The sequence below is a fragment of the Mirounga leonina genome, unplaced genomic scaffold, assembly GCF_011800145.1.
Source record: "Mirounga leonina isolate KUSES-001 unplaced genomic scaffold, KU_Mleo_1.0 Mir_94, whole genome shotgun sequence".
In the NCBI taxonomy this organism is placed as follows: Eukaryota; Metazoa; Chordata; class Mammalia; order Carnivora; family Phocidae; genus Mirounga; species Mirounga leonina.
Window position 1 is genome coordinate 46,595,305 of NW_023270855.1, and position 18,834 is coordinate 46,614,138.

General features: G+C 49.7%; 1 protein-coding gene across 2 annotated transcripts in view; it reads right to left on the reverse strand.

The window, feature by feature from the left end:
* SLC27A1 (solute carrier family 27 member 1) overlaps positions 1–12,550 on the reverse strand; it is a 30,608-nt gene extending 18,058 nt beyond the window's left edge. Inside the window, exons 1-2 of one of the 2 annotated variants that reach the window (XM_034998540.1) lie at positions 12,298–12,550; positions 10,729–10,896 (exon numbers count right to left, since the gene is read on the reverse strand). In XM_034998540.1, coding sequence (XP_034854431.1) covers positions 10,729–10,895 — 167 coding nt within the window. In that variant the 5' untranslated portion in view covers position 10,896; positions 12,298–12,550. The remainder of the gene's footprint in view (positions 1–10,728; positions 10,897–12,297) is intronic. The other variant, XM_034998539.1, reaches the window with a different exon arrangement.
* Positions 12,551–18,834: the final 6,284 nt, after the last annotated feature.

The window sequence follows — 18,834 nt, forward strand, 5'->3', positions numbered from 1 at the left end:
TACTGCCAATGCCATTCCGAATTGGGATTCACACTCCTTGCACTCATAGGTAAGTGCAAGCTCGGAGGAGTAAGCATTCTAGGTGGACAGCACCATGAGTGCAAAGGCCTGGAGGCAGGAGATTGACACATTTAAAAGAGAGCCCAGGTCAGTGGGCTAGAGAGGAGTGAACAAAGCAGAGAGTGGGAGGAGACTGCACAGTGATGGGACTCTCTCCATGGCTCTGGATCATTCCACTAATTAGAAGATCGGTCTTGGCACATTAAAGTCACATGGGAGAAATGATAGTGTTATTCATTTGTAGCTTCCAATGAGCAGAAGATGGGGAAGAACCCGATGTCCTGCCGTAGGGGAGGGGTCCGATGAGCAATGGCCGGTCTTTACAATGGAAGGCTGTGTAGCCTTTTTGAGAATGGGGCCCCAACACAGATGGATGAGGAAGGAGCCACAGGTGAGAAAAGTCACGGGTGATTTCACACAAAGATGGCAGATCAAAAACCCAGACACTGACTGATCATTGTGCTTCCCTATTCTCCCCCCTACCCCCCTTCCCAAAATAGCCAGTAAAGGGATTTTTTTTTTTTTAATGTGAACACAAAGACTAGGAAAATGGGAATGGAGACCAAATTACCCCACTTTTGGAAGCTGGGGAGCAGTGACAACAGGTGGGGGTCCCTGGAGCGGGGAGAAAGCTGAATCCTGGGCTCAAGTGAGGAATAGGTAGAAATGTGTCTAGCGGGCAACCTCCTATATAACATCAGTAAGTCATGGGGATGTGACGTACAACATGGTGACAACAGTTGATAATACGGATCTTCCTCAGGGCACCTGAGTGGCTCAGTCGTTAAGCGTCTGCCTTAGGCTCAGGTTATGATCCCGGGATCCTGGGATCGAGCCCTGCATCAGGCTCCCTGCTCAGTGGGAAGCCTGCTTCTCCCTCTCCCACTCCCCCTGCTTGTGTTCCCTCTCTCGCTGTCTCTCTCTCTGTCAAATAAATAAATAAAAAATCTTAAAAAAAAAAATACAGATCTTCCTCGACTTACAGTGGTGTTACATCCCAATAAATCCATCGTAAGTTGAAAATACCCTAAGTTGAAAATGCATTTAATACATCTAACCGAACAAACATTACAGCTTAGCCTGGCCTACCTTAAAGGTGCTCAAAACACTTATATCAGCCCACAGTGGGCAAAATAACCTAACACAAAGCTTACTTATTTATTTATTTATTTTAAAAAAAGATTTTATTTATTTATTCATGAGAGACAGAGAGAGAGACAGAGAGAGAGAGGCAGAGGGAGAAGCAGGCTTCCTGTGGAGCAGGGAGCCCGATGTGGGACTCGATTCCAGGACCCTGGGATCATGACCTGAGCCGAAGGCAGACGCTTAACCATCTGAGCCACCCAGGCGCCCAACACGAAGCTTATTTAATTAAGTGTTGAATATCTCACATAATTTATTGAATACTGTACTAAAGTGAAAAATAGAATGCTTGTGTGGGTCATTCACGTCCATGATCATAGGGCTGCCTGGGAACTGTGGCTATGTGGCTTCTGCCCAGCATCACAGAAAGTCTCATACCCCCTGTCGGTAGTCTGGGGAAAGATCCAAATTCAAAATCCAAAGTACAGTTCCTACTGAATGCATATCACTTTTGCATCACCGTAGAGTGGAAAAATTGTAAGGCCAGGGATTGTCTATACTGTATTCCATATTTGAAAGTTGCTAAGAAAATAGATCTTTAAAAAAAAAAAAAGATTTTATTTATTTATTTGACAGAGACAGAGAGAGAGGGAACACAAGCAGGGGGAGTGGGAGAGGGAGAAGCAAATTCCCGCTGAGCAGGGAGCCCAATGCGGGGCTCAATCCCAGGACCCTGGGATCATGACCTGAGCCCAAGGCAGACGCTTAACGACTGAGCGACCCAGGTGCACCAAAAGAAAATAGATCTTAAAATTTCCCATCCCAAGAAAAAAAGCATGTAACTATGTGTGGTAATGGATGTTAACTAGACTTATTGTGGTGATCCTTTCACAATATGTACAATATCAAATCATTACATTGCACACCTGAAACTAATATAATATTACATGTAAATTATATTTCAACACATTTTTTTTAGATTTTATTTATTTATTTGAGAGGGAAAGAGAGAGCAAGAGAGAGCACAAGAGCAGGGGGAGGGAGAAGCAGACTTCCCACTGAGCAGGGAGCCCGATGCGAGGCTGGAACCCAGGACCCTGGGATCATGACCTGAGCTGAAGGTGGACGCTTAACTGACTGAGCCACCCAGGTGCCCCTCTTTTTTTTTTTTTAACAATTGTATTTATTTATTTTAAAAAGAGAGCAGGGGGAGCAGCAGAGGGAGAGGGATAAGCAGACCACGCTGAGCGCAGTGCCCCACGGGGGCTTGATCTCACAACCCTGAGACCATGACCTGAGCTGAAACCAAGAGTTGGACGCTTAACCAACTGAGCCACCCAGGCGCCCCTCGATACATTTTTTTTAAGTGATCACCTTGCACACCAGAGAAGATTGGAGGTCCATCCACAGGAAGGTTTCCAGATGGGGCACCTCCCTGCAAATGGGTGTAAAATGAATGTTTATCTGCCAGATGCTGAGCCCCTAACACTTGTCCCCTCTGCATTCCTGGGATCCTGCTGGTAAGGCCTGTACCCTCTAGGCAGGAGACCAGAAGAGCTTCCTGTGAGGAATCTGACCAGGCCCAGAGGAAAGACCCAAACACACTGCGACTAAAGTTTCCCCAAAGCACCACTTGGCCAGGCAACCCTGTCAAGAAACTCACAGTTGAAGAGACCCCCCCCGGGGCGCCTGGGTGGCTCAGTCGGTTAAGCGGCCACCTTCGGCTCAGGTCATGATCCCAGGGTCCTGGGATCGAACCCCGCATCGGGCTCCCTACTCGGCGGAGAGCCTGCTTCTCCCTCTCCCTCTGTCTGCTGCTCTGCCTACTTGTGCTCTCTCTCTATCTCTGTTAAATAAATTAAAAAAAAAAAATCTTAAAAAAAAAAGAAAAGAAAAGACCTCCCTACTCACCACATATATACCCATGCTGAAAGCTTCTAAATGGATTTACAACCAAGGATTCAGACTCCTGGGGATTTCCTCTACTAGAGATGATGGAAACTAAAATAAACCAGGAAGAAAATTTTTGAGGAAAAAGAGACTGTGCAAAGAGAAAACAAAACTAATAATATCAATAATATCCTTGGAGATATAAGAAAACATATTGCATCCACAAAACAAGAATGAGATACTATTAGAAAAAGTTTTCAGGGAATGAAAAAAAATTCCTGGAAAATTAAAATGTGAGGGCACCAAAGAATGTACAACACACAGAATAAACCCTAACGAAAAATATGAGTTTCATGGTGCGCCTGAGTGACTCAGTTGGTTAAGCGACCGACTCCTGATCAGAGTTCAGGTCTTGATCTCAGGGTAATGAGTTCAGGCCCCATGTTGGGCTCCACATTGGGGGTGGAGCCTACTTAAAAAGAAAGAAAAGAAAAAAAATGTGAGTTTTAGTTAATAAAAATGTACCAATATTGGTTTATCAATTGTAGCAAGTATCCTACACTAGTAAAAGATCTTAATAATAGGGGAAACTGTGGGAGAGGGTAAGGGGATATATGGGAACTCTGTACTCTCTGATCAATTTTTCTGTAAACCTAAAACTGATAATTAAAAAAAAAGAAGAAGAAGTCTTGGGCACCTGGGTGGCTGTTTCTGAGCATCCAACTCTTGATTTCAGCTCAGGTCATGATCTTGGGGCCATGGGATCGGGGAGTCTGCTTGAGATTCTCGCCCTCTGCCCCTCCCCCAACTTGCATGCACACACTCTCTCTCTCAAATAAATAAATCTTTTTTAAAAAAATGAAGTCTTGGGCACCTGGGTGGCTCAGTCATTAGGTGTCTGCCTTCGGCTCAGGTCATGATCCCAGGGACCTGGGATCGAGCCCCACACTGGGCTCCCTGCTCAGCGGGAAGCCTGCTTCTCCCTCTCCCACTCCCCCTGCTTGTGTTCCCTCTCTCGCTGTCTTTGTTTCTCTGTCAAATAAATAAATAAAAATGAAGTCTTGGAGCACCTGGGTGGCTCCGTCAGTTAAGCGTCTGCCTTCAGCTTGGGTCATGATCCTGGGGTCCTGGGATTGAGCCCCACATTGGACTCCCTGCTCCGTGGGGAGCCTGCTTCTTCCTTTCCCTCTGCCTGCTGTTCCCCCTGCTTCTGCGTGCTCTCTCTGTCAAATACACAAAATCTTTAAAAAATGAAGTCTATAAAAAATTAAAAATAGAATCTATTTACTTTAAACAATAATGATCACAATAAAAAATTTCAAATGTGAGGACATAAGTCAAACATGAATAGAAAGGTTAGAAGGTATGTTTGAAGAACTACCACAGAAAGTAGGATAAAAAGATAGAGATGGAAAATAAAAGGGGAATAAAAAAGAAATTAGAGAACCAGCCCAGAAGGTCCAAATTACATTTTCAATAAATAGTTACCAAGCCAAATGCTGTTCCAGGTACTGAATAACAGGAGTTCCAAGAAGAACAAAGGAAATAAAGGTTAAGTAAATCATCAATATCATTCAAGAAAAATTCATTGACCTGAAACCAACCAACAGATCATACAATGAATGGAAATAGCCCACCATCTTGAAAAGATCCCACAAGCTTTCAGAAAGAAAAAAAACAAAAACAAAAAAAAAAATCAGGAATTGGAAGGGTTTCAGGCTTCTGAACAATAATCATGTGAGAAGAAATGCCTTCATTTTCGAAGGAAAATAATTTCCAACCTAGAAGTCTATACCCAGACCATCAGTCAAGTGTGAGGGTTGGAAATTAAAATGTTTTCATACATAAAGGTTCTCAAAAAATTAATTTCTCATCCATATTTCTCCAAAAACTAATAAGGATGTGTTGCAACAGATCAAAGGAGTAAACCAAAGAAGAAAACCACCAGGGACCCAGGAAACAGGTGTACATGCATATAGAGAGATAGGAAGAGAGTGAGGACAAGGGGGATAAAGGGATGTCACATCCTCCTATTCCATGGAGGTAGATGACAGATCAAATCTCCAACTGAAAAAATGCAGATATTGCCACATAAGCCATTTAGAGATATGGAGTTAAAGCCCAAAAGATTCATACAAGAGGTAAGAGTCATTCCAGGTAGGGAAGGAAAAATGTGGGTGTGGGTGAAAGGTAGGGGACACAGCTGCCGCTTGAGGTAGAAGGCTTAGCGTCTTTCATCTTGAAGCTTGCATGACTTTAATAAAAGTAAAAATTACAAGAAAAATGGAAAGAAGGCACCAGGTGAGAAATATGATGGAGAATGTGCAGCCATCTGTAGGCACGGAGAACAGGAAGGTCTGTGCATATTCCTGTAACTGTATCTTGGGAAAGAGACAGAAGATGCCTCAGAGGAAGGAAACTGCAGGGCTGGGAGCAGCAGAGAGGACAACATTCACTGTAAACCTCTCTCTAACATTTGAATTTTTTTTTTAAGATTTTATTTATTCATCTGAGACACAGAGATACAGAGAGAGAGAGAGCATGAGCAGGGAGAGAGGCAGAGGGAGAAGGAGAAGCAGACTCCTCACTGAGCAGGGAGCCCGATGCAGGGCTCGATCCCAGGACCCTGGGATCATGACCTGAGCCGAAGGCAGATGCTTAACCATCTGAGCCACCCAGGTGCCCCTAACATTTGAATTTTGTACCATATGTTATATATTGACTATTACACAAAAAAAGTGAAAAAATATTAAAAGACAGCGTCGGGACACCTGTGTGGCTCAGTCGATTAAGTATCTGCCTTCGGCTCAGGTCATGATCCCACGATCCTGGAATTGAGCCCCACATCAGGCTCCCAGCTCAGTGGGGAGTCTGCTTCTCCCTCTCCCTCTCCCTCTGCCCCTCCCCCTGCTCACGTTCTCCCTCCCTCTCTCTCTGATAAATAAATACATAAAATCTGTTCAAAATAAAATAAAATATAGCTGTCTATATATCCACCCATCCACCTCCCTGATCAGATCCTGATATCTCACCCATTCAACAGTAAACAGAATAGCTAAGATGAGCAGCCTTGGCATTTATTGAGCACCTACTCGGTGCCAGTCACGGAGCTAACCTTATGGCCACCCTCCAAAGTAGGGTCCTAAGATTTCCATGTGACAGGTGACAGGATGAGGTGGGTGGGTGCTCAGAGAGGTGAATTCACATGTTCAAGGTCACACAGCAAGTCAGGGCAGAACAGCCCAGAATCAGGCCCCCAGCAGGGTCCCTCTGCTCTTCCTCAGGCTTGCCACAAAGCATTAATAAAGCGTTCACCATGTACCATGTGACAAGCCAAATGCCCATGTTGCACACAGGACGTGTTCAATGCATGCTTCTTGAGGAGGAGGTACTACATAAGGACTATTTTTACAGATGGAGGAACTGAACCCGGGGGTAATGCTCCACAGGCCAGCAAGGGGCAGAGCTGAGGTCCACAGCTAGACACGCTGGCTCTGGCCACCCAGCCCCCAACCATCCAACCTACCACCAAGGCCCCCTCTACCAGCTGACGGCAATCGGCAACAATGCATCTGAGTGCCTACTGGGTACCCAGCTCCTCTCTAAGCGCTTCCTGTGAGTAAACCTGACAGAGCACCCCAAGGACCCCAGGAGCTGATGCTACTTTTATAGCCATGGGAAAAGGACCACCAGCAAGGCTGGGAGCCACAGGAAGTAGCCCCCGCAAGGAGGTCCCCCATCCATAGGTGACACTCCAGGAAACAGTCACTGAGGCTGGAGCTAATCATGATCAGGTTACATGAACATTCATGATGGGGCCCAGCCCTCACCGCCTGTCCCATCCTGCCCTCGCCCCCATTTTCTCTGGAGTACATCCATGTGGGCAGGCAGTGGATTCCAGTGCTCAGCTCCAACCACATGCCTGGGCTGCCCCACCTGGCGGCAGCCCAAGCCACCCCCACCCGGAGACAAAGAAGCCACTGTCCGCCTCTGGGCCCTTCCTGAGACCTTTTCTCACTCTCTGTTCCTTCTGCCCCCTCATGTTTTCACCCCGAACCCCAGAGCACCAGGGCAGAAAGAAACCCAACACGGATAAACGGGATCAGATTTCGTGCCACAAATACGGGATACAGGATGAAGTGGGGCCAGGTGCTTAAATATTTTCTGATCCCCGGGTCTAAATGCAGCCCCACCACCACCTCCAGCACCACATAGTAGCTAAGAACGTGGACTCCAGTGCCCTAAGCCCTCCTTGGCTGTGCATTCCTAGGTAACTGACCTCATCTCTCTGTGCCTTGCTTCACCAACCTGTAAAGTGAGGTTAGTAGGCATTCCTTCTTTACAGGACTGTGAGACCATTACAAAGCCTGGCCCCTAGAGAGGGCTATACAAGCTGTGTCAGTTAGCTATCGCTGTGTAACAAATTCCCTCCAAAATTATCAGCTGGAAACATTTATTATCTCACAGTTTCTGAGGGTCAGGAAGCCAGGAGTAGCTTAGCTGGGTGGTTCTGGCTCAGGGTGTCTTGTGAGACTGCAATCAATGTGTTGGCTGGGGCTGGGGTCATCTCAAGGTTTCACTGGGACAGAATCCACTTCCAAGTTCACTCACGTGGGCTGCCTCCCGTCACAGCAGCCAGCTTTTCCCGGAGGGAGTGATCCGAGATGGTACCCAAGATGGAAACCACAGTCTTTTGTATTACTAATCTTGGATATAATATCCTATTACTTTTGCTGTATTCTGTTCATTGGAAGCAAGTTGCTAGATCCAGCCCACACTTGAAGCAGGGGGGATCATATGAGAATGTGAAGACCAGGCGGTTGGGCCATCTTGGAGGCTGCCTCCTACAGAAACGTGTGTGAAACCCTGTGTCAGGGAGCTGGAGTCGTCGCAGCTCCTGCCCCATCCCCGGGGTAGGCAGCCAGGCACAGATACTCCGGCTCAGTGAGGCAGAGCTGGGGCCTGGACAAGCCCAAGGAAGCCAGGGAAGACTTCCTGCCATGTGCCACCCTATGTGGAGGCCAGGTCCACAGTGGCATGAAGACCCCACACAGCTTCTCTTGTGCCCCCGCAGGGCCCACAGCCTGGTTGGGGGAAAGAAACTCAAGAATTAAAAGGCGAGAAAGCAGACACATAAGAGAATTACAACCACCTGGGTGGCTCAGTCGGTGAAGCATCTGCCTTCGGCTCAGGTTATGATCTCGGAGTCCTGGGATCGAGCCCCACATCGGGCTCCCTGCTCAGCGGGGAGTCTGCTTCTCCCTCTGCCTCTCCTCCCACTCGTGCTCTCTCTCTCTCCCTCTCAAATAAATAAATAAAATCTTTTTTAAAAAATCATTTTAAATAACAAATGCTGCTAGTGGCAACCAGTCAAGCTTTGGAGTCACACCGCCTCGGTTCAAATCCTGTCCCCACTACTTGCCTCCTGTGTGACTTTGGGCAAGTGACCAAACTACGCTGTGCCTCAGTTTGCTCATCTGTTAGATGGGGACAAGAGAGCAGCCACATCACAGGGTTGCTGGGAGGGCTTAAAGAAGTCATGTTTAGCATGCCTGGCATGGAGGGAGCACTCTGTAAATGTTGGCCATTCTGCCAAAGAGCAGCAAGGTGGGAGGGCATACAGGGACGCAGTGTCAGGAGAGGGCTCTCTGGGGTGACACTCAAGCCACGGCATGATGAAAAGGAAGAGCACGAGTGATCCAGGCAAAAGGAAGAGAAAGAGCGATCCAGGCAGAGGGAGCAGCAAGTACAAAGGCCCCAGGGTTGAGCATGTTGAGGAACAAACAGCAAGAAGGCCAGTGTAGCTGGAAGAGTGACAAAAGAAAGAAGGGGGGGAGAGGCCTGGGTGGGTCAGTCGGCTAAGTGTCTGCCTTTGGCTCAGGTCATGATCCCAGGGTCCTGGGATCAAGCCCCACATTGGGGCTCCCTGCTCAGTTGAGGAGCCTGCTTCTCCCTCTCCCTCTGCCGCTCCCCCTGCTTGTGCTCTCTCACACTCTCTCTCTGTCTCAAATAAATAAATAAAACCTTTAAAAAAATTTTTTTTAAGGTTTTATTTATTTATTTGAGACAGAGAGAATGAGAGACAGAGAGCATGAGAGGGAGGAGGGTCAGAGGGAGAAGCAGACTCCCCGCCGAGCAGGGAGCCCGATGAGGGACTCGATCCCGGGACTCCAGGATCATGACCTGAGCCGAAGGCAGTCGCTTAACCAACTGAGCCACCCAGGCGCCCCTAAAAAAATTTTTTTTAAGAAAAGAAAGGAGAAGAGGTTGGGGACATGGTCAGAAACCTCGCATGGTCTAGATTCTAAGGGCAACAAGGAACCATGGGAGAGTGTTGAGTAGGAAAATTCAGCAAAGGGTCCCCTGAAGGAGGCAACATCATGAGGCATCACCAGGCAAAAGGGTTCAGTGCGTTCCAGGCAGAGGGAACATCCTGAGCCTGACAAGGCAAGTTGATGTGAGGGTCAGTTGAACCTATGGAGGTGGGGAGTGGCTAGTGGGCAAATCCTGGCATAGGTCACAGAACCTAGTGTCCAGCTGGAGGTTGAATCTTTCTCCTGCAGAGGATGGGGGTTGTGGAGGGTGTGTGAACAGACGGCATGGTCAAATCTGCATGTCAGAAAGACCAGAGGCAGGGGCCAGGGCATGGAGAGAAAAGGACGAATCTAGAAGGTTCAGAACCAATTGGCAGTGGACCTTTCCCCAGCTCCACACCATCCTGCCGCTCACAGAGCCTGTTAGTTCCCCCACCTCCCCTGAGAGGATCAGCTTCGCCGATCCACAGCAGGTGCTCAGGCATTCCTATGTGGGGGCTGTTACTAAGATTTGCTCTGATGGGAATCCCCAGCAACCCTTATTTCAACCCAGGAGGACCCCCAACAGCTTCTTCAAGCAAGCCCCTCGGAGACACCCCAGAGACCTTCTTCCAAGGATACCTGTATACGACACCAAAATCCCCTCGTGAGAGATCACGGTCTCTAGAGATCCCCAAACAAGTCTTGGAATACACAAAAACCTCTCCACAGACCCTGAACCCCTCAAATCCTGCACAGATCCCAAACTCTCAAAGAGCGCCCCGGGCCACAGAGAAACCGGTAAATGGCCCCCAGGAGATACACACCCTTCAGGAACCCTAAAAGTCTCTTACAGATGCCTCAAGAAGCCCCTTCATCCCTCACCCCCCCCGAGAAAGCCCTAAAAAACCCCAAAGTGTCTTTGCAGCCCCCAAAGACCACTGGGTCGCCACTGTGGGCCCTTAGGGACCTACCAGAATCCCTGAAGAGCCTCTAGAGGCCTCTCACCGTCACCAAGTCCCCACAAAGACCCCAAATACCCACGGCCTCCCAATCAGCCCCAGCTCTCTGGAACCCCTACCAGCTGCCCAAAGATCCCCAAGTTACCTTCCAGCCCCCTGAGGTCTCCCAAACAGCCTCTAGAATCTTGAAACTTACTCATCTCCCTCCAGAGACCCTCAAGTTATCCCCTGCATTTCCCCTCAAGAGACCCCCCCCAACCCGTCACTCTTTCAGGCCCTGGCCCCGCCTCTAGCCCCGCCCTCATCTAAGCATCGCCTCCAGTCTCCAAAGCCTCTCTGCCCAAGCCCTCAGGGCCCCCGACTCCGCCCCTGCAACACCCTCCCTCTGATCACCCTCAAGATGCGCAGCCGGCTGGGGCCCAGGCCCCAACTGCACTCACAAGAGGTCCCGCCTTGCGGTCTTGCAGACGATGCGCAGGAAACGCCAGCCGCCGCCGCCCACGTACACGCCGAGCGCCGCCGCTGCGCTCCAGGTCCACGGCAGCCCCAGCAGCCACAACAGCACGAGCGAGACCACCGAGGCCGAGCCTGCCCCGGGAGCCTGCATCCTGGGGAGGCGGAGAGCGCTGAGGCCGCGGACCGCTGGGGCCCCGCCCCCGGCCAGCCGGGCCCCGCCCCCAGGCCTCGGCTCCGCCTCCTCGGAGAGCCCAGGCCACCCCCTTCGAGCCAGGCCCCGCCCCCATGCCTGGAATTGGCCCGGTCCCGGACAGACTCCGCCCCCGGATCAGGGCTCCGCCCCGTCCCACGCGGGACACAGGCCTCCCTTTGTGTTCCTAGCCCGGCTCAGGCTTCTTTGCCAATTATTAGTACAGGCCACGCCCTCAGACGCAGCTCTAGGACTCCGCCAGTCACTGTCAAGCCCTACCGCATGTTTGACCTAGCGGCTGGACTCTGAACCCAAGCCCCACTCTCACGACTTGGCCCCAAGCATGGGCTCCACCTCGTCCCTACCACAGACAGAGGCCCTTCCCAGTCACTTGACCAGCTTTCCCCCATTGCCTTGACCTAGCGCTGTCCTCGGTTACAGGATCCACCCCAGTACCCACAGGTCCTGGGCTTTCCTCCAAGTCCTGCTTCTAGCCCTACTCCGCCACTCACTGGGCCCCGCCCCCAGCCTGCCCGCTGGTCCCGCCCACAAACGCACGCCCCTCCCCCTAGTCCCAGGCCTGGCCCGCCCCCAACCCCAGGCCCACGTTCCACCCCTGGCCACTAGCCCCGCCCTCAGGCTTTGGCCCAATCGTCGTCCTCCGGACCTCCCTCTGGCCCACCTAGAGCCTAGGCCCCTCCCCATCTGCCAGCCCAGGCCCGCCCCAAGGCCCTCTTCCGACCTGTCTAGCTCCGAGCTCCTCAGCCTCTTAGCCAAGGCCCGCCCCTTTCCGGAGGCCATGACCATAGAGAGGGGCCCCAGGCCAGAGAGACAACGGCCAACGAGACCCGGGGGCTAGAATGGCCCAGAGAGGGCGTCCGCTGTCTTGGAGACACCCAAACCGCTCCCCCCACCCGCCTCCGCGCGGCGTTTAGAAAACACGTGCGCCCGCAGCCTAGGGGCGTGGCTCCAGGCTGAGCTCTAGATGACAAACGGATTCTTACCGGGAGGGGGGGGGGACCAGAAAGTCCTGGTTCACATCCAGGGCCTGTCTGCACTGGATTCTTGCCCCGTTTGTCCTAAATCTAGGCACGGACGCCTGTTGGGTCTTAAATACACATTCCAGGGATCTGGACAGTCTTAAACTCAGCCTAGGAGCCCCAAAAGGTTCTAAATCCAAACCCCACCTCAGTCTTAATGATACATTTCAAGGACCCAACTTATCCCAAATCCATATCGCAAAATCTTGTCAAATTCTCAGCGTAACACCCCAGGAGCCCAAGGAGGGCAAAATCCACACACCAGGTTCCCACCCGCCCACACCCAAAGTCCTAAATGCCCACCCAGAGACCCAAAAGCCCACCTCCTGATCAGGCACGGGCCAGCGCTGGCCTGGCTGCCCACCACCCTGGTCCCTGGCTGACCTGGAGCGGCTCACAGACCCTCAGTCTTGGCTGCTTCCTCGTGGGTTCCCAGAAGCTCAGGCAGGGACGATGAGGCCAAGACAGAGGACTCCAAACCTAGCTTGAGAAGGTGGGCCCTCCAGAACCTCTATTTCTGCAGACTCCTGGGCCCTGTTCTGCCTGTGTCCTGCGAATGCAGGCCACTGCCTTGGATCCCTCCCTCCAAGCTCCGCCTCCTTTGCCCCCCTGCCCACCCCACCCCAGCTTGTTTTCTGCCTTGCTTTGGCCGACCTTCTCAGCTCTCTCCTTGGGAGGTAGCCAGGGCCTGCTTCCAGCACCATTTGGAGGACAGGGTTGGGCAGGCTCCCACCCCTCCCACATGCTACCACTGGTCCCTGTAGTTGCCCAGGGTTGGTGGAATGGGGGGCAAGGAGGCAGATCTGGAGGACAGGCCCAGAGCCAGCCACCAGTTGGGGCCAGAGATCAGCAGAGTCAGTAATGACCGGTAACTACAGCTGCACTCTTATCCTGTCAGGTAGCACTGTTGTGCTCACCCCATTTTACAGGTCAAGAAACTGAGGACTGGAGCTGTCACATTAGTTGGAGTTGAGATTCACTCATTCACAAATGTGGGCTGGAGGCTTGCTCTCCCACCTCCCCCCACCTCCTCCCCTTTCCTTCTTCCCTGAACTTCTCCTCCCCCACCTCTCTCTGACCCTGATACCTCCATTCTTCCCCACTTCCTCCCCCTCCTCCTTCCGTTCTCTACACCCCACTTCAGCTTTCTTCCTTCCCTCCCCCTTTCTTCCCCTTCCCCTTTCTTTGCTCCTCCACCTACTTCTTTCCCCTTCTCTCTGCTCTGTCCCTCCTCCTCTCTACCCCTCCTCTTACCCCCTCCCCTACCCTCCTGGCTTCCTTCTTCCTCCCTTCCTCTTCCTCCCCTCCCCCTTTCTTCCCTCTCCCCTTCTCCATCCTACCAAGTTTACTGAGACCTCACTAAATAGTGCCCGTGACAATCAAACTCTTCCAACTCTGCCCACAGCTCCTGGAGATACTCTTATGGGTCCTCAGTCCAAAATCCCCAAATCTAAAAGGCTCTGGAAACCCAACTTTTTCTTAAGGTGGTGCCAGAACTCCAGGTGTAGGTGTAGGCAGATAGAGTGAGGGGTTCCCGAAAAAGAAAGATGAACCATAGCTTTCTTAATACAAGAGAAGTCATTTTAGGTTCCCAGCCACTTTGTGATCTACACCTGACTGGCCCTCATTGCCCAAGCACATTGTCAAGTCCAATTGCAGAACTTCCTAGGAAAATTAACAGCCACTACCAGGCCAGGGGAGAGCCTCACCATCTCAGAAACAATAAATCAGGGGTAAAACTCCCAGTGCTTTTTCAGAAGTAAACGTTGGACGTGTTGGACACAGTCTTGAGGCATTGCAGGATTTAAACCCCTTTGAGCTCTCAAAACACTGATGACTTTTGCCCCAGTTCTCTACTGATCTTTCCTTTGCCCAGCCCCTTCATGATTATGCATGCACTCTTAGCTTAAAACTTCCCCAATTTTGTCGTATGGAGGGAGAGGACACTGCTTTGGGAAATATCCTCGGTGGTCTCCCTACTTGTTGCAAATAAAACCCTTCCTTTTCCCACTCTTTGGCTTGGTTGTCTTCCGGCTGGACACCCACCAGGAGGAGAACCCAGTTTCCCGTGACAGAGGAACCACCTCCCCCTCCTCCTTCATCTCCCCCCTCCCGAGCTGACCCAGTCCACTTACCGTGGTCATTTATCCTTTTGTATCCCTGTTATCCCTTATTTATGCCATTGCTTAATGGCTCTTCCTAGGCCCCCAGGGGCATCACACAATATACAACATCTTTTACCCTCGATTACTTTCTTAAGATACAAAAAACTCCCAATTCTTTTTTTTTTTTTTTAAGATTTTATTTATTTATTTGACAGAGAGACACAGCGAGAGAGGGAACACAAGCAGGGGGAGTGGGGGAGGGAGAAGCAGGCTCCCCGCCAAGCAGGGAGCCTGATGCGGGGCTCGATCCCAGGACCCTGGGATCATGACCTGAGCCAAGGCAGACACTCAATGACTGAGCCACCCAGGCGCCCCAAAAAAACTCCCAATTCTGAAATACAACTGCCCCCTGGTTTTCTGGATGAAGCACTGTCTTATCCCCATTTCACAGACATGAAAACTGAGGCCTGGACACGGGGGCAGACTCAGGTTCTACCCTCCAGCTGGTGGCCTTGGGCTGGCTGCCTCTCCCCTCTGTACCTTGGTTGCCTTCTCGGTGATACTGCCTGCCTGCTGGAGCACGGTGCCTCGAATATTTCTTGATCACCACTGCGCCACGGTTGATGAGGGGCTTCGCATCTGCAGAATGAATGGGCCAGGAACACACTAGGTGTAGGGGCACGGCCAGACATGCATCTCCCTCCCCAGGGTGACCACAAGGGGCTGTAGGCCACAGCAAAAGGAGTTCTTAGGACTTTCCAGAAGGGGAGAAATGAAGCATACATTAAAAGTAGAATATTCAAAGATCGTAGCTTGGGGGTTTCACTATAAATAGAACATGAGCACACCATGTAGGAGTGAACAGTGTCTCTCTGCCAAATTCATGTGCCCACAACAAGTAGGGGTGAGTTTCTTCTGGCTGTCAAAACAAAGTAGCACAAACCAGGTGGCTTAAAACAACAGAGATTTATCCTCTCACAGTTCTGGGGCCAGAAGTCCAAAATCAAAGTGTGAACAGCCACAGTCCCTCTGGAAATTCTAGGGGAGGATCCACGCGTTTCTTGGCTACGACCACCTCACTCCCACCTCACTCCGGTCTCCACCTCCGTGTCCACATGGCCTTCTGCCTGTGTGTGTCTCCTCTTCTGTCTCTCTTTTTTTTATTTGACAGACAGAGAGATAGTGACAGCAGGAACACAAACAGGGGGAGTGGGAGAGGGAGAAGCAGGCTTCCCGTTGAGCAGGGAGCCCCATGCAGGGCTCGATCCCAGGACCCTGGGATTATGACCTGAGCCGAAGGCAGACGCTTAACGACTGAGCCACCCAGGCACCCCTCCTCTTCTGTCTCTTATAAGGACACTTGTCATTGGATTTAAGACCTACCTACATAATCCAGGATGATCTCATCTTGAGATTTTTAATTACAATTACCTCTGCAAAGACCCTGTTTCCAAATAAGGTCACAGTCACAGGTTCTGGGTTTAGGACTTGGACATCTCTTTGGGGGCCACCACTCAACCCACTACAACAGAATAAAGGGTTAGAGTGATAGTTCTCAACTGCCCCTTTGGGACACTGGGCAATGTCTGGAGACATTTTTAATTGTCACGACTGGAAGACGGGGTTGCTCCTGGCATCTAGTGGATCAAGGCCAGGGGTGCTGCTAAGCATCCTACAACACACAGGACTGCCCCCCACCACAAACAATGAGCTAGCCCCAAATGTCAAGGGTGCCACAGTTTGGAAATCTGGGATAAACAAAAGCCCCAGTCAAGTTGGACTTGGCCCTGCAGCCCCACACGTGTCATTCACTGGATGACTTGGCTTTGAAAATCAGTTTCTCTGAGGCTCTCTGCTTCACCTGCACAATGGAATAAAATCGTACAAACCTGGTAGGGCTGTTCCGAAAACAGGAGCCTGGCACCTCATAAAGATTATAGGAGAATTCTCCACTACTGAGATCATTATGCTCTCAGTGCATCTTGCATTCACAACACAGCCAGACTTCCTGGGGTTCTGGTAGGGTGAGGAAAATCTGACCAGGAAATTGTTTCTAAGCAGAATGTAACAAGGACACATTAGGAATGAGCCCATTCACAAAGCCTGGACAATATGAATTAAATCTGGAGAGTGAGGATTTTGTAATTTCCTTTTTATTTTTATTTATTTATTTATTTATTGGAGAGAGAGAGAACAAGCGAGAGCACGTGTACATGAGCAGAAGGGGCAGAGGAAGAGGAAGAGAGAGAGAATTCCATGAGGAAGAGAGAGAGAATCCCCAACACAGGGCTCGATCTCATGACCCTGAGATCATGAGCTGAACTGAAATCAAGAGTCGGACATTTAACCTACTGAGCCACCCACGTGCCCCATTCTTTTTTATTGTTTAAAGCCAACACGAAGTTCCTTTCAGAGTCTCTCATGTTTTCCTAGGCCTGGAAAGATCCTCTAGACCTGGTGTACTAGTTAGCTATTGCTGTGTAACAAATCACCCCAAATTGGAGTGGCTTCATACAACAGGGATCGACTATTATCAGGACCCCATAGGTTGCCTGGGCAGTCCCTCTGCTGGACTCGGCTGGCTCAGGCAATCTGCTACAATCTGCCAGTGGCTGGACTGGAAGATCACATGTGTGGCAGTTGGTGCTGGCTGTCCCGAGAGCGTCTAGTTCACCTCTGTGAAAATTAATGAAGGGAAATCTCACTGAAATGCAGTTGAAGGCCAGAAGGGGGAGCTCTCCTGCCGGTACCACTCCCACTTCAATTACAGGAAGAGATGTCAATTATAGACCCTTAACAGAAGAATCAACAGGAAGGAATTATCATTCATAGACCCCAACAGGAAACTGTGGACATTGCATCTGCTATTAGAAATTGACTACCCAAGCAACTCCGCCAATGAGAAACCATCATCAGCCTGAACTCCTGCTTCTCCCCAATGGACTTCCCTTCAAAACAACCCCTCCCAACTTCCTCTTTCTCCATAAAATCCTCTCCTTTGTTTGTTGGACAAGCCTATGGTTTTTGCCAGTTTGCTGGTCCCGAATTGCAATTCGCTGCTATTCCTGAACAAGCCCATTTTTGTTGGTAAAATAATTGACTGTTTTAATTTTAAGGTCAACCAACACCTCCATGTGGCCTCTTACCCAATAAGCTAGAACAGGGGTCTGCAAACTGCAACTCACCAGCCAAATCTGGCTCACCAGAAGCTGAGAATGGTTTTTACATTTTGGAACGGTTGAAGAAAATCAAAAGAGTAATATTTTATGACACACGAAAATTCTATGAAATTCAGTATCTGTAAATAGAGCTTTATTGGAACCCAGACACATGAATTCATTTACATATCGTTCAGAGCCACTTTTGCAAGACATTGGCAGAATTCGAAGTTGCAAGAGACCCTATGGCCCACAAATCCAAAAGTATTTACTACCTGGCTCTTTACAGAAAAGCTTTGTCAACCCCTGGGCTAAATCAGCTTCCTTGCCTGGGGCCTCTGGAGGCAGCCTTCCAAGAGAATGAAAATGGGAAGCGAGGATAAGACTCATCCTCCAGGGGCGCCTGAGTGGCTCAGTCGGTTAAGCGTCTGTCTTCGGCTCAGGTCATGATCCTGGGGTCCTGGGCTCAGGTCATGATCCTGGGGTCCTGGGATCGAGCCCCGCATCGGGCTCACTGCACGGCGGAGAGCCTGCTTCTCCCTCTCCCTCTGCCTGCCATTCTGACTATCTGTGCTCTCTCTCTATCTCTCTGTCAAATAAATAAATAAAAATCTTAAAAAAAAAAAAAAAAAAGACTCATCCTCCAAACTCACACCTCATGCGCACCACATTCTCTTGTTCAAGCAAGTCATGAAGCCAGTCCAGATCCAAGGAAAGGGGAACTAGTCTCCATCTCTTGATAAGAGGGGGTTGCAAAATACTGTGGCCATGATTTTCATCCTTACCAAGGAATCTTAAGGTGGGCTGTCCCGACTAAATTGAGGAGGGTGGAGAAAAAAAAAAACCCACAGATTTATTTTCATTAACTTCTATTGACCTCAAAAATAAAGTTTGCTAGCAAAAATGGATTTTGTTTGGAAATAGTAGAAAATTGTGATTCGGGAGAAGCAAACTACAGCAAAAACCGTAGGCTATTTCAACAAAGAAGATGAACGTTATTTTATGGAGAAGAAGGGAGGAAGTTGGGAGGGGTTGCTTTGAAGGAAAGCCCACTGGAGAAAAGCAGTTCAGGGTGATGATGGTTAATTGGCTGAGTTGCAGGGGTAGTTGACTTATTGTAGGAGATGCAATGTCCCTCTTTACTTGGTGGGAGTTGGAACTGATCATTCTTTCCTGTGGATTCTTCTATTGAAGGTCTGAAATTGACCCTTCTTCCTGTAATTGACTGGGAGTGGTATGGTGAGAGCTCCCCCTTCTGGCCTCCCATCTCCATTTTAGCAAGTTCCCCATTATTAATTTTTACACTTCTAACTGGAATGCAGCACGTTTTTCATGTCCTGTCAAAGCAGGTATCGGCCAGCCCTGTGACTTTGTCTCCTGTGGAGATCAAAGATAATTTCACATCATATCCTGGCCATTGCAGGCAGGCATCTCAAAATATCATTTATCACAATAGAAATCACAATCATTTGTAGAGCCCTGGTGAATCACGATTACTTAACCCATTCAATTCATGAGGAAGCACATATATTTTACATCACAACTTAATAAAATATTTTCACACCCATATGTCAGGATGACTGCTTTCCTTTGCAAT